Source organism: Eublepharis macularius, chromosome 18 (assembly GCF_028583425.1).
Source record: "Eublepharis macularius isolate TG4126 chromosome 18, MPM_Emac_v1.0, whole genome shotgun sequence".
Classification (NCBI taxonomy): Eukaryota; Metazoa; Chordata; class Lepidosauria; order Squamata; family Eublepharidae; genus Eublepharis; species Eublepharis macularius.
In genome coordinates, this window is record NC_072807.1 from 30698347 (window position 1) to 30714141 (window position 15795).

Below are 15795 nucleotides of genomic sequence, written 5' to 3' on the forward strand. Positions count from 1 at the left end.
TGTGTGCCAAAGAACCAGTGTCATGATTTCTCCCTTCTTCCTGCTGAGCTGATGTTTGCATATGCCAGCTGCTCTTTGTGGGGTTTTGTGAAGCAGTGTGTGAAGTCTCTACCTCATTGTAGTACAGGCAGGCAAGATTGCACTCTCCTACAGATGTGTGGAGTAAGCTGTGATGTAGTTCTTGGCACATAATAAAACACGTTGCAGCAGATCTGAGGGTTTTCTTTTCAGTGGCGGCTTGAGAGTGTTTGAAACATGCACGGGGGGGGCGGGGGGCTGCCTTTTACCCTTTTGATATAAGCAAGTATTGTCTGTCTGCTCTCAAATTCAGGTAAAGGACCAGATGAGGTTTCACTCTGGTTTCCTCTCTGCACAAGGAATGGATAGGTATGCTCTCTCTCCCCTGCTCATTTCCCTCCCAAATGAGTTCTCAGTTCTTTCTAAGGCTTCCGTTGAGACGCTGGGAATGGCAGTAATGCAACAGTGAGAGATGAAATCTCTTGTTTTTTATCTGCCTTTCCTCCAAGGTACTCACAGTGGCGTGCAAAGTTCTGTTTCCCATTTTCTTTTCACTGATCTTGAGAAGCAGGCTAGGCTGACAGGGTGACTGACCAGTCTGGGATTTGAACCAGGTCTTAACACTTGAACAGTCACACTGCACTGGGACAAAAGCATTCACACTGTTAAGACACACAGCAGGCGCAACTGCAAGGGTGGAAGTAAAACTCGAACACCATAGGAGAAGATTTTGCCAGAGGAAGAATTTGCACCAAGCGGAGCCTCACTGCATGCTACAGTAATACCTCTGCAGAGAACAGATAAACCTGCCCAGATGGCCTTGAAGCCTCCAAGCAAATACGTGCTCCAGTGGTCTGTCGTCATATTCCAGCCAAAAAAAAAAAAGCACCAAAGAGCATGAAAAAGCTGGGTGGAAATTAATAGTGGATTTGGTACATTGTGGTACAGAGACTGGAAGCTGATGGGCTGCTATGGGAAGGTAGCTGTCTTCCTTCATGACTGCATTCATATATTACCTTGCTATACCCAGCCATGACCCATAGTTGACAATTGAATCCCGTCCGTACTGGGTGGATCTTGCATTCCCTAACACTCTGCTTAGCAACACGCTGGACTTGATCCAAGCTCTTGCATTTGTTTCCCCTCCTCCTCTGTGTACTCACAGATAAAGAGAGGTGACTTGAAGCATCTAGTGGGTGAACCTGCTTGAGAAACTAGCATGATTTCGTTTTGTATAATCCTCACTACCATAAACCAGCCGGCAGTTTTTAGTTTGGTATAAAGGTTTAATGACTTAGAGGTGACTTCATCTGTTGGGACCATGGAAACGCATTTGTCTTTTTAAGGGGCCCCATAAGACTTTTCGGAGTTTGGTGCAATGTGTTAGCATGACTGGAAGGAATACCCATTGGGGAATCCACTCTTAACGTGTACACTGACTCGAAAGCAAAAAGGAGTTGCATTCAACCCATGAAATAAGATTCATTCTAGTGTTTAGAAGTCTGCTTAAAATTGATGTGATGTAGGGTGGCGGCCGATGACTTTGCCACCCTATATTCTCTCCGTCTTGCATTGCTTTCTGTTAGCTAACAAACTGTTCCCCACTGCACCTTTCTGAGAGGTAGATCAAGTTACCCTCTGGAGGACATGTGAATAATGAATGAAGTATTATGATGCCAAGGGGCCTAGCAGAGCTCCCCTGGAGATGTGAGCTAATTTTGCAGCATCTTTATGGAAGGGGCCCTGCAGAGGAGAAGCCAAATGCATGACCCGGTATGAAAAGTGTGGTGTTCTGTAAATCTTAAGGGGCCAGTCACTTGCACATTTTGAAAACGGGGCTTGGTTCTGTACCAAACTTGCCCTTTGCCCTTCCTTTCCTACCTACTACTTGGTGCTTGCTCTCAAAACGTGGGATAAGGATTTCTGATCTCTTCACTGCCCCAACGTGATGTAAGATTTTCCTTTTTCATTGTTCTGGTTTTCAGCAAGCAATGCAATGGGGGGCCTTCAAAAATTGGACGGGTGGAGGTTAGGACCCAGTGAAAGGCTGCTTGCTGCTTTCCCACCTGGATCTGTTTCAGCCCTTCTCATCTGCCTGCCTGTGCTGTCTGGCGGGGTATTTCAGCTCTTTGCACAAAGCATGTATAGAGCATACCAGCCTCTCTTTCCTTCAGCCAGTAGGTACCTGCAAGAGAAATGGGACAAGTCCAATTACCAGGAACACCGCAGAAAGGTACGAGAGAAGCTTCCGTCTGGTGACATTAGGATGCTGTGTTGTACGCAGTTTATGCCTCACCTGTAACCCCCCCCTCCCCTGGGCAAACAGCTGGGTGAGTGAGAAGTGGCCAAGTACGGAGGTGCATCGTCTTTGTGGTCAAATCCACATCCGCACCTAACCCACAGCCAGAGTTGTGTTACGCGTTAGAGCTATCACCCCACTGAACAAATCTTACATGTATGCAAATGTCTGACGTCTAAGTTGGTTAAAATTTATGCACTGAATAGACGCCATAGTTTGGGGGCGGGGAGGGGTGTATTCTGATGCAGGTACGTATCCGAGTATTGAGCAAGCATTTTAGAAGTGCTCCTGTCCCCCTTCTGCATGGCTGAACGTGAATGCCTCGCTAAATCTCCAGAACTGCAGGATTGGAGTCCAGTGGCACCTTGGAGAGCAGTGAGATTTGCAAGGTGCAAGGGAGTCCGAGTTCCCTTCGGACACAAGTCTGAATTATTTCTGCTGGGTAGTGGGTTTTTTTTATTTTACACTTTTTAGAAATGTTGCTGAATAAGGAAGAGGGGATGTTCTAGTAAATCAGAAGGACTTTAATTCATTAACAGATTAAAGGTTGCCTTCCTCAATAAAATTTGCATGACCCACTCTTCAGAAAAGTTAGAGTAGACATTCCATCCAAGAACTGGGTAGCCAGCAAACACTTCGTTTCAAAACTACAACATTGCTGGTTGTTGCCAGACAGTTTAGAAACTTCTATCACTCTTTGTCCTTCATAGCTGCTCCGCAGCCCCAGCACTCTTCCGTATTTTACTGTATCTCATCCCCTTACCCTGGTCCTTTTTCTTCCTGACCACAGTTAAGGGGGATTTGGAGGGGGGGGTGATGGCTTTAAGACCTTTTACCAAAAATCCAGCTCGCCTGACAACCGCTGCTGTGTTGGTACTATGGTTATTTGAGTCAGTTTTCTCATTGGCATACTAGCACTAGGGGAGACCTACGTACCAACACATGCCTCATCTAAAACCAGTAGAGGAGGAGAATACATGTCCAGCTGAGAAGGAAGCACGTCTCCACATTCCATCTTTATATTCTTCAATACCTGCATGAAACATTTTGTGAAAGGTCTTTCAACTGTTCCTTGAGACTAACTCGAGATGCTAAGAATCAAACCTGGGCTCTGCTCCATGCAAAGCGTGGTGCTCCACTGCTCAGCCACAGGCTCTCAATTTCTGAGTTTTAATATCTCTGGATTAAGATCTCTTTAAGAGTCAAAACCTTGTTCTGGTGGTGTGTGAGCTGTTACCCAGGTATCGTGGCAGCTTAACGGACCCATCAAGGATATTAAAAGAAGCCTTTTTAAAAGTGTTAAGTCTGGTAACTTCAGGGAAAGGCCCATTTGTTTGTCTGCACATGCACCTTTCCCCACTTCTCACCTGTGCATTGGGGTGTCTCCTGCTTGCAGGTAGAGATGGCCGCCCCTGTGGTCAATACAACAGCTCTCCCAACACCTCTTCATCTGCAGGTGAACCTGAAGAAAATGCAGGTAGAGTACTCTGTGTACAGTGTTGGATGCCTAATGAAGGGCTCACGTTGCCAATCTTGACCCAGAACGTGACATTTCAGAGGAATTGATTCCCCTTGGATAACGTCTTCAAGAATAGTTGCTCATATCCTGTCTATTGTATGTACAACACCAAGTATGTGCACTCGAGAGAGATGGAAATTGCGTTACAGCCGTGCTATAGCAATTGTTTGTTCTCATGGGGAAAATCTAGTTGCAACTGATTGCTATAGCGCAACAATATCCAGTAGAAGGTAATAAGAGGTCAGGTTGCCATCAGCTTTTTAAAAAATGTGTCTACATGTTATTTTATAACAATAACATTTGATTTATATACTTCCCTTCAGGATGACTTAATGCCCACTCAGAGCGGTTTACAAAGTGTGTTGTTATCCCCACAACAATCACCCTGTGAGGTGGGTGGGGCTGAGAGAGCTAGAAGCTGTGACTGACCCAAGGTCACCCAGCTGGCTTCAAGTGGAAGAGTGGGGAATCAAACCGAGTGCACTCCTGCACTCTTAACCACTACACCAAACTGGCTCGTTTTCCCCTTCCTGGTTGATAGCAGCTCCTGAAGGGTGTGAGGGAATGTGAAATTATCGAGAAAGTGCAGGCAGAAGGTTAAAACTCCTCACCTGTAGCTGTGTTATCCCAATCCAACCCCCCTTCCTTTGCAGCTGCAGTTAGCAAAAAAAAAAAAAGTGCAAGAGAGCCCATGTCTACAGATTTCCTTCCTCACCTATAGCATGAGAGATTAGCCTTTTAGCGTAGCAGTCTCCAAACCAAGACCCTCAAATCCTAAAGCCTGGTGTCTCTTATAGAACGGATGCTTTGCTCCTTGCTTGCTAGCTGTCTTACGTATCTGGGAAGTTCCCCAAAAAAGCCCTGCTCCAGTTCAGTTGCCAAACTGGAGCAAAATCTTTGTCCAGAAGCAAACCTGGGTTTTGAGGAAATCCCAACATCCATTTCTTTAATGCTCCACCAAAGGTGCAACCTAGACTCGAATGCCATTGATGGTCTCATAGCCCAGATGGTTGGGAGACGGCGTTCAATCACTCTTTTACATCTCCTGCCTAAACCATGTTGTGTTTCAGCTGGAGAAAGAGCGCCAAGCTGTTCAAGAGCGGGATAATCTCCTTCATTATACCAGACTGGGGGGCATCCAGCAGTCCCGAGGGCGAGTGGACAACTGGAACTTCTATTGTAGGCACAGGTCTGTGAAGAAGGGGGGGGGATGAAGGAGCTGGAGACTTACACATGGGCAAGGGTCCCCGCATACTCCAAGCTTGGTAGAAGAAGTAATACCAAAGGACTGTCATTGGTGAATTTAATCTTCGTGGGTAGGGAAATTGGCGGGAAGGCAATGCAGCGTGAACTCAGCTGATGCAGATTCCAAAGTTAATTCATGGGGGGGTCTGAAGAAAATGGCGGGGGGGGGGGTAGAGCTAGGAGCGTGGTCCCTAGGGGGAGAAGTTTCAGGGAAGAGCCACCGCTTTATGACCCACTCTTCCTCCGTCCTGCCCCAGTACAGCTTGAACTGGGAGAAGCGCCAGCGAGATCTCGAGCAAGTCTACTGGGAGAATCAACGGCTGAGGAAGCGTCTGGAAGGGAAGAAGTCGGAACTGGCTCAGGAACGTTGGCAGCAAGATTGGCGCGGGGAGCAGCTTGTCCGTAAAAGCCTTGCCCGATATCCCTGTAGCACAAGGAGCTGCCAGGTATAAAGGCCTGAATTAGGTCTGGCAGTGGTGGAGAGTGACGCGAAGGGATCACAGCTACGGCTACCTTGAGTGAGGGAACGTGGTTGCCCCCCCCCCGCCCCGCCCGGCCATTCCATCAATGTAGAAGCCACATTTGTGTAGAAGCAATGGGGAGGGGGCAGGTTCGTAGGGCAACTCTCCTACTGCCTGCTTCAGAAATCCCAGACACTGGTGTAATTCTTTTCACATAACCCCTGTCCTTCTGTGTTGGGTACTGCACCGGTACATTATCTCTTATGTAGAATTGAGACTTTCATCATTGTAACTATGTGATTATGTGGCTAACATGTCATAATGGGAAGTATCTTCTGGTGCCGAAGAATGTCATGGGTGCTAATGGTATAGGCATCTTGAGGGCATCTTTTTGCTCCGTCCCCTCTCCGTTGGGGGGTGGCGTGGGACATCGGCAGAGCTCATTCCAGGGCTGTGTTTGCCTCCTCGTCCACCCCTGCAGCCATGGACACTGAAACATTAATATTTCCCTTATTCAATACAACACCAAATAAATAAATAAAATTACGTAAATAAAATTATTGTGTGTGGCACCTTACAGAGTTAAGTTAGCAAAAATAGATCATTGCTCCAAAGAGGTTACAGTTTACAGACTGGAAAAAGGGCAGTGTATTAATAAAGGACAGGGCTGGACCTGAGCAGACTGCTTCAGTTCCCTGCTAGCCATGACATTGACTAGATAACAAATTAGTCTCTTACCCTAGCCCACCCGCCTTGAGCTCCTTGGAAGAAGGAGACTTTTAAATGCACTAAATAACTAACTGCCTGTTCTTCTCTAATAAAACTCTGTTCCTTGGCAATGGCTAAATCTTCAACATAGCTGTAAAGACCAGCCAATCATTTTTTGTCTACTCTCCATGGTCTGACCACAAGTTTTGCATTTCCCAGGCAGGAATGGAGAGATGGAGGCAAAGAACTGGGTGCAGCAGTAGTCCTGCTTTAGCAGGCCAGGGGAGTCCCAGCGCTTCTCCCAACAGAGCTTGCGTACCAAGCAACGGCCCAAGGACTGGTGCGATAGGCAAAGTGGCTCTGACGTCTGTCAAGGGCAGTTCTACCACAGATGCGGATGGTTCCTTAGCCAGGGCAGATTTGCGTAGAGCGGGTTCCCTTGAAAAGCCTACAGTGGAAGCAGCGGTGCCCCCCACCAAACTTCCCCCTTCCTTACATTTGTGGGAGAAACTCAAATTATATGAAAAGAACCCAATACCCACTTCGAAGGAGATGGGGAGGAAGCCTAAACTCCCAACCAAGCACATGGAACCTTGCTATGGAAAGACCAAGACGGACGGCAAGTTTGATGGGTAATCCGTGTCTGTTGATTCCTTCTGGAGAAATCTCTCGAGTCCCCACAAGATAACTGTGCTTATGAGTTACTAAAGGGATCCTTTCCTTTCCCCAAATATGGTGCTCTACATGTTTCAAATGAGTTTCTAGCCCTAACGTTACCAAGATCGAGTGTCTACAACCTACGGTTAATGTCTTCAACTTGTATTATGATGCTAAATAACTTTAATAAAAACAAATGCAACACATGCGACGTTCCTTTTAGCTGTTCGCCTAGTTCGATTGGCACTATTGTATTCTCAAATGAATTTTGGAATTGTAGCAGAAAGTCAGTTTTACTCATATGTAGTAGTAATACTTGCAAATAACCTGGTGCTCCACTTCCCATGTTACTGTGTACACTTGCAGTCATGTACAGGTAAAATACTGGAATTTGCCATTCTAATCCACCAGCACCCCAAAAGAAAGAGATGCATCCTAGAAACGTGTCCGATACCTCATGTCTCTTTGGGGAAATACCATATTGTTTCATTTTAAAATTATATACTGCATTTTGAGCCTTGAACGCATGCCGGAAAAGTGTCTTCTAACTTTTAAATAAGTAGCTTCCATCAGTAGCAGGGCAGCGTGGTGGCTAGAGCAGGCGCAAGTTTGGAATCGACTCTTCCATGAAGCACACTGGATGGCCTTGAACTAGTTACACACTCCGACTAAAAAGGGCCAAGCTAGACATGCAGGTTCCCCGGACCCAACCCGAGTTCGCTGCAGCTACGCAGCAGCTTTGGGGAATGGCTGTTAAAAATAAAGGAGAACCCAAATGGCCGCAGAATGCCTCTGGAGGGGGAGGAGGGACTCCTTCCTCCCCCCCCCCAAGCCATTTCCCCCTGTCAAAATAGTAGTGGAGGGAGGTTTTTCCCCTGTTTGTATTCTGTGGGTGGAAAAACTCTCCTCCTCTGCAAAGCTGAGGTCACACAGTGGGGATTAGGCTGGGCATGCTTTCTAAGCCCCATGTCATCTATGCAGGGTTACAGATTTCCTTTTATTTTGAAATACTCATGTCTTTTAGCCAGAAAAGCACAGATGATGCTAAAGAAGGCTGACTGGCAAGGGGGCTCTCCAGTGACTCCAAATCATCTTGCAGATTGCATTTCCAATTACCTTCAGCCAAAAAGCTACATGGTGACTCTCTGCCATTGGGTCCACAGCCCTCCTGATTCCAGCGTGCTCCCCAGATTGCCACAGTGGTGTGATTGCACGCTCTCTTCTCTGCAGCCAGCTTGCTTTCTTGCCCCCCTTCCCCCAACTCTTGCCTGATAAAGAGTTCTGGAGAACATGTGCATATTGTTGATTGCTTAAAGTACCATGTATTGCATAGCTTTTGTGCTTGGATTTTTGCTGTAGGGTTTCCAACTCCAGGTTAGAAAATTCCTGGCAATCTGGGTTGAAGCCTGGGGGAAGAGGGACCTCACATATATTCAGAGTCCACCCTCCAAAGCAGTAATTTTTTCCAGGGGAATTGATCTTGAAATTGAGCCTGAAATCAATTGCAATTCTGGGAAATCTTCAAGCCATACCTGGAGGTTGGCAACCCTATTAGCCTTGTTATCTAAAGGCTCAACCAACAGCTGCAAACGCAGCCCATAATTTGATAAACTAGAACTTCTTTTCTTGGGTAGGGAGGTCGAACGTGTTTCAAAGTACTGCAATACCAAGCAGATTTGAGCCCAATTCTGTATTGGACTTCTGCTGGTTTTAAATCTTTGCAAATTTGCTTTTATATACCCTATTACAGAAACGTCCTGGAAATAGACAATACTGTGTAATCTAATCCGCCTTGAGTTTCAGTGAGAAAGGAGGACTATAAATAATGTAATGTAGAAAGTGTGGGTTCCTAGGTCCTTCTACCACTCTCGCCCCGCATACGGAGGCTTCCAATCAAAACCTGAGCTGCAATGCTGTTTTTTAGCATCTACCTCTTTGGCAGAAGGTGGAGCCCGCCAGAAGCCTCTAGTTTCCCCTCCGCGCCGCCAGGAGGCGCTGTAAGCGGCACCACCTCGTCCCCTCTAGGCGGCTGAATGCTATAGTTCTCTTCCCGGCGTTCTTTGCTCCCTCTTCGCCCGGCTGCCGCCGACATGGTGAGTGCAAGAGCGGCGGAATCCACGGCCATCCCTGCTGGCGGGGCGGTTACCGGGGGAACGGCCAGTGGGCTCGGCATCGGCGGAGGCCGGTGTCGCTGGGCCCGTCGTCGGCGCAGCGGCGAATCGGCCGTTTTTGTCTCTGTGGGCCGGTTTCTGCGCGGGGGGTGGGGGGGGCGGATAGGCGGATACTCCAAGTCAGGCTTGTAGGCCGCGTTGCAGGCCCCAAGTAGTGCTTGCTGTGGGCAGGAGGCAGGCGAGCGGGCAGCTCTCAGTTACTAGGCCCCTACCCGCTCATAGGGTTGCCAGCTGGTGTCTGGCCATATCCCGGAATTACAACAGGGAGAAGTTTCCCTGTTGGCTGCTTTGCAGGCTGCCATTATACCCTGCTGAGGTCTCTCCCCTCCCCAAACCATGCCCTCCCCAGGCTGCACCCCCTCCCCCAAATCGCCAGGAATTTCCCAACCCAGAGCTGGCAAACCTGGGAAGGAGTGTGTGTTGGGCTTACATCGCGTTTCCTTTCCTTGGCGAGGGTTGCCGCTTCTATAGCGTTTGCCAGACAGGTGGGCATTCAGCAGGTGAAGCTTTTCAGGGGAGGGTGGCTCAGTAGTAGGGCCTTCGGTTTGCATGCTGAAGGTTCAATCTCCAGTTGAAAACAGGTAGTGGGAAGACTGGGGACCCTGGAGCACCACCAGCAGTCAGAGGAGATGGTACAGACCGGGATAGATCCGAGGTCTGACTCAGTAGCCCGGTTCACATGTTACAGTGAACATGGGTGCAGCCTGTGTAGAAGTGGACACTTGATTCCTTTCTTTATATGTACATTGAGTGATTCTCATGTGACGTTCAGCACATGTATAACTGAACGTGGGGTTGAAACCCCACGTTTATTCATGTACCAGGCCTTGGTTTCATTTTTTTGAGGATGATAATAACACACACTGAGTGTGGCATTAAGTTGTCCTGAACGACAGTATAAATCGAACATTATGGACTGGTAGCAGCTCTCCAGGGTCCCAGGTCCTATCACCTACCTGTGGATCCTGTTTAACAATGTTGGGGATTGAACCTGTGAACTTTTGCATGCAAAGCAATTGCTCTGCTGCCAAAACACAGCCCCGTCACTGAAGAACTGTGAATGACTACATGGAGATGCCATATATTAGCCCTGTTCATATGTAAGAGTGGATGCATGTACATCTGCATGTGTGTGTATACATTTGTAACAGAGAGCCAAAGTGCACCCTCCCTTTACAAATAAGACCGGGAACTAGATAAATGTGGCATTTCAGTCTTACATTCGGCTGTGTGTGCATTGAGTGTCACATGAGAATTGCTTAATGCACATACAAAGAAGAATCAAGTGTGTGTTGTACATATGCTTTCACTATAACTTGTGAACAGACCTAAAGTTTTTAAAAAGGTATTCAATCACTATTTTCAGGAACAGGGCTTTGGGTCAGTTTTCACTCATGCCAGAGTCTCATTTATGAGAACTCAGTTCTCATTCATGCCAGATTCATGATGGAGTCAGACATCCCTTTCTGTTCTAATGCAGGGGGATTTTAAAGTCCAAAAACAGTGTATTGCTGCCCCCCAATTTAAATGCATGTAAACTTGTATGTGCCAGGTGACTACATGGAAAGTCAGAAGACTTGATGGTTTTGGATGTGTTGACAGTACTGTGTCAAAAAATAGTCTGGCCTTAAAGCAGGAGTCCACAACATTTTATCATTAAAGAATTTACTGTCAAAATTCAGTACAAGAGATCAACAGAGAGCCAGTATAAGAAAGCCCATTTGTGTAATTGAAAAATACACCGTTTAAACTTGCTAATAATTGACATGTTGGTTAATAATCCATAGCGTTTCTGCAGCCCAAACACTAGTTGTTGTGAGTCTTTTAATAAAAAGTGGCACATAAGAAGGTCTCACAAGAAGTAATATAAACAGGAGCACCCTGCGCGATTGTTTAAATGCACGGGCCGAAACCTCTGTCTTGTTCGCACTTGGATTACTGGCAACTGTTCACCTCTATCATTTCCCTTTTCGTAAAGCATCTCTAAGAAGCCCCTTAGTCCCAGAATAATCTTTGGCTGCCATTCCTTTCACATACTAATGCTCTAGCACATTTCCCACGGCTCTAATATAGCTTAATTTCTTTATTTTTAAAGACCTTTATTAGGTTCTGTGTTGAGCCACATTTAGCTATAGAGAGATTGGCCACAGACCCCTGCCCTAAAGTCATCTGACTTTTAACACATTATCGGGGTCTTGTTTGAACCTCAAGTTTGTGCAAACAGTAGGCCAGTCGAGGGAACTGCCTGCCCTGTTTCATTTTCCATCTTTCTGTGTATTTTTAGGCCATATTTCCTCCAAGGACCTCAGGAATGGCATACGTTGTTCACAGCCACAACCCTGCGAGGTTGGTTAGGTGGAAAGAGAATGATTGGCCCGGGTTCATCCCAGTGACCCATCACATTTGTGGGAGATGTTGAACTTTGTCACTCAGTGAGCTTCATTGTTGAGTGGCGACTTTGAACCTGGGTCCCCCCAGGACCTGGTCTGATATGCTACACTTCGTGGCTCTTTTTGAGGGACTCTTCTTCTTTCCAAGCAAGAGAACTAGCTCAAGATTTAGAAACCACTTGCCAGCTAACCAATAATAGTTACGCTGTTTCACATGGCTGACTTGCTCCTTTTATCTTCGGACTTCCTAGGGACGTGTGCGAACAAAGACCGTGAAAAAGGCCGCCCGGGTCATAATTGAAAAATACTACACCCGTCTTGGGAATGACTTTCACACCAACAAGCGGGTCTGCGAGGAGATCGCCATCATCCCTAGCAAAAAGCTTCGCAACAAGATTGCTGGGTAGGCCTTAAGTTTTTTTTAAAAAAAATTCTAGTACATGCCAGTGAATTTTGAAAAAAATATTTTAAATGTGGCCAAATTCTGTGGAAGCTTCTGTTTTCTTTGGATCCTGTATTCGAAAGTGGTTTTGGTCTTGTCTGTGACCTGATCATTGATAGTGCAGGAAGAAAATTCTTGAAAGCATTTCCCGTGTTTGGAGGGTTCATTTCCATCCCTGCCAAACCCTGCGCTTTTCAGACATTGCTTCTTAACTAGCTGGAAGGTTAGAACAGCAGTGGCAACGGCACATATATCTGAGCCTGACCCTCAACCTGCAATTCCAAGTCTAGGGTTGACCCTTGTTCAGTTAGTTCTAGATTAAGCGTTCAGCAAAACCTCCCTCATTAAAAGGGACATCTGGAGACCGTTACTCAGACGTTGCCTTTGCAGGTATGTCACCCATCTGATGAAACGCATCCAGAGAGGACCAGTCAGAGGCATCTCTATCAAACTGCAGGAAGAAGAAAGAGAGAGAAGGGATAACTACGTCCCGGAGGTAAGTTTTGCCCTCACAGGGGGGTTTGTTTTGATGTGTTAGGAGCCTCCACTCACTTCAGTGCGGCTAGAAATACACAGCTTCGAAAAGCCACGTATAGTTTGTATGCCAGCAACCACCTCCCCAAAGCACAGCTGTCAGAGGGGCTTGTTGTTGGTTCACATGTTACCTTGTGCAAAGAAACTCTCTGGCCAGAGAACTCAGGTTCTTAAACCATTCCAGTGAATGAGCTAAGTCAGTATGGAGCTGGAAATGGCATGTTGAACTTCAGATCTGAGTACAAACCTCTGCTTGCTCGTGGAGTGGTCGGGCAAATTTGGGCAGTTGCTGTCTTCTTAACTACATTTATTATTCTGTAAAATGGGCTGTGCCGATAGAAGAATGGGCTAAAAATGTTTAGGTGGGGCAGATTTTATTTTGGAGGTTCGTAGTGGGCAAATAACCTTTGTTGAACCCAGTGCTGATTCCGCACATGTTGGATAATGCACTTCCAATCCTCTTTAGAGATCATTTGGAACTGAATTTTTCGTGTGTGAAACAAAAAATCCACTTCCAAATGATTGCTAAAGTGCATTGAAAGTGCATTATCCAACGTGTGCGGAATCAGTGCAGTTCTGTATTTAAAGAATATCCAGAGTTGAACTGGCAGAGCCCAGCAGCTTTGCATGCTAACAGTGCAGCGAGAACTGTATTTTTCACCCTTGCATACAAAGGGCTGGTCTGTCCCTCCTCAAACCTGCATTCGAAAGTGATTCTGGTCTTTTGTTTGTGGCCTGGTCATTGATAGTGCAGGAAGAGAATTCTTGAAAGCATTTCCCGTGTTTGGGGGGCCTGTTTCCATCCCTTCCAAACCCTGGGCTTTTCAGACACTTCCATGTTTTGAGCCGGGTGTGAGATGTTGTGTAATCTGTGCTAGAGAGACTGCTTCAGGAAGCCCTCGTAGTATTGCTTCTCATATCCACAAACTGTAGCTGCTACGTTCCTGACTGGATGTGTCAAAATGGCTTAGGCACCCAACTTCTCAGTAAACGTATTGTCTTTGTTCTGAGCTTTTTTCTGCTTTGATTGTATTGAGTCAACGTGAGTGTCTTTCCTGGTTGCCTATAGCTAGTTTCTAGGTTAGGGTTCCTGTCAAACTCAGGCTTAATCCAGACTACCATTCCACTTCCTTTAGGCACAGTTTATCTGTTTGCCTGGCTGATCGTTTGAGTCTCTTTCTCCAGTGTGGTGTCTGTGCATTTAGTTACAGGTGTTGATAGAAACACAGGCCAGGGGCTTCTTCAGACATTTGTCCCCTTGCTGCATAAAGCAGCCCAGTTAATTGTTCCTACTGAAATTAGCCAGTGCCTAGAGGTGTGGGTGCCTTATCCTCATCAAAAAACATGGCATGGAGAAGGCTAATAAGATATGACTAGAAAGGCATGTTCTGAGATACCTGTTGTGGGAAGTGCTTCCCTGTTTTTCTACCAATTTGAGATGAGGAATGCAAAAAATCATTGCTTCTGAAAGATGACCTTAATTAGTATAGAGTACATGTCATTGGTATGTCTTCTAGTTGTAGTATGGAGAAATAAATTCCAGTATGCATTTCCCACCCAACAGGTTGTCTCCTTGTTTTGAAAGCTGGAGGGGGCGGCATTATAATGGTACAAATAATGGGCCAAGTGGTATAGCAGCATTTATATAAATGTGTGCTCCCCATGACCAAGGATTTGGTAAACCTGATCCTGAAATTCTTTTTAAAAATGAGTAGGGGAAATACTTTGAGTGTTCTGGTTGTTTAATGGAACGGTTAAGGCCTGTACTGTGAGATAGTGTCAGAAGCTGTTTGGGGTTGCTGAATTTGGCTTGACCATTTAAAAAAAAAACACCTTAAATTTAACCTGAATGAGGATATACCCTACCAACCATCACCCTGGGGCCTGCTTGTTGTTTGCCCAAGGGCTCTGTGTCTTTTTTGGCCTGCTTTAGCTTGGCTAGCCCAAACATCTTCAGTGGAGCTTTTGCGGAGAAGATCAAAGTCTGGCTAAAGACATGCCGCAACACCCTTTGGGAGCTAAGCAGGTCTGCGACTGGTCAGCCCGTGAACGGGAGGCTTGCTGAGCGCAACAGATCTTTGTAAGTCCGCAGGAGTTCCCCTCACAGCTAACAGAGCCACATGGTTGGTTTTTTCCCCCCCAACATCGGGAAGATTTGCATAATCACATCCTCATGCTATTTGTGTGTGGTGTTTCCCCTGAATTTTTTCTCCTTTTGGCCACGAGAGGACCAAAGTTTTTGTACCACCCCTCAAGTTGTGTAACGTACCAATCATTATTGAGAATGTGTCTTTCGTGTGCGTAGTCTGGGACCAGTCTGATTGATTACTTGGTTCTTCATCAGGTTTCGGCCCTGGATCAGGAGATCATTGAAGTAGATCCCGACACCAAGGAAATGTTGAAGCTACTGGTGAGTGAGGAGCTGGGCCTGGCTGCCAGCGGGAGTGCTGTTTGAGGCCAGCCCCCCCCCCCACCTTAAGAACTGCTGCCGGCATGTTTTGTTAGCAGCAGTAGCCACAGAGGGGTGAGCTTAGCATAAAGCGATTGCTGCAGAGATCTGGAGTGTGGGCATTTACCAGTACGGGGCCTATTTACTACTGTGCATCAGAGAGGCTGTTTTGAGTTGCTTGGCGCCGATAGCTTTTGTAGCTTTTTCAGTTGAGCTGGGATTGGAGGCAGGGGGTGTCTTCCTCACTAACAGGCTGGCTGTGCACTGGCTGAAAGCTCTCTGTGCTGTTTTACTTTCAGGACTTCGGCAGCCTGCCCAATTTGCAGGTCACGCAGCCCACCGTAGGGATGAACTTCAAAACCCCAAGAGGTGCCATCTGAAACCATTGCTGTACTGTCACTTTTACAATAAATATATAGAAACAAAAGCCTGTGGACTCCCTTGTGTTTACTGTGACTATTTTGTGTGCTTTTGGATCTTCGAGGTTTGTAGTGTTGCGCTTGGGGAGGGGTGGGTGGGACCTGTGCCATAATCACTGGCCCATGTGGCAGTCTGGTATGGGGTGGCTGGTGAACAGAGAGTGGCTGTTGTCTCTGGAATCTCTGCTGAGCAAACTCTGTGTCGTCGCCGTTTTATAAAGTGCTCCATGCATTCATTGTACAATGATCCTTACAACAACCCTCTACGGTAGGTTGTATTATCTGCATATTGCAGATGGGGCCTGAGGCTGCAGTGTAGCCTGCCGAAGGACACCTGGTTCATTAAGAGGTTGCTCCAGAGACCCAAACCATAATGGCTGGCTCCTCACACTTAGAAGATACTGAACGGAGGTGGGGTTCAGTCTGAAAAGGTGCCCATGACTGAAATACCTGAGGCTGTGAGTTCTGTGGTTGGAGCTGTTA

The 15795-nt window shown here is 46.7% G+C and overlaps 1 protein-coding gene and 2 non-coding genes across 3 annotated transcripts; all 3 read left to right on the forward strand.

The window, feature by feature from the left end:
- The first annotated feature begins 8896 nt into the window (after positions 1-8896).
- On the forward strand, positions 8897-15320 carry RPS17 (ribosomal protein S17). Its single transcript, XM_055003110.1, has 5 exons — positions 8897-9000; positions 11720-11871; positions 12301-12406; positions 14789-14854; positions 15193-15320. Exons 1-5 carry the CDS (start codon positions 8998-9000, stop codon positions 15271-15273), a joined length of 408 nt encoding a protein of 135 aa, XP_054859085.1. The 5' UTR covers positions 8897-8997; the 3' UTR covers positions 15274-15320.
- LOC129345870 (small nucleolar RNA SNORA71) lies at positions 11979-12111 on the forward strand. Its single transcript, XR_008598630.1, has one exon. It is a non-coding gene; the product is annotated as a small nucleolar RNA SNORA71 (small nucleolar RNA).
- Positions 13141-13275, forward strand: LOC129345871 (small nucleolar RNA SNORA71). The gene has a single exon (XR_008598631.1). It is a non-coding gene; the product is annotated as a small nucleolar RNA SNORA71 (small nucleolar RNA).
- Positions 15321-15795: the final 475 nt, after the last annotated feature.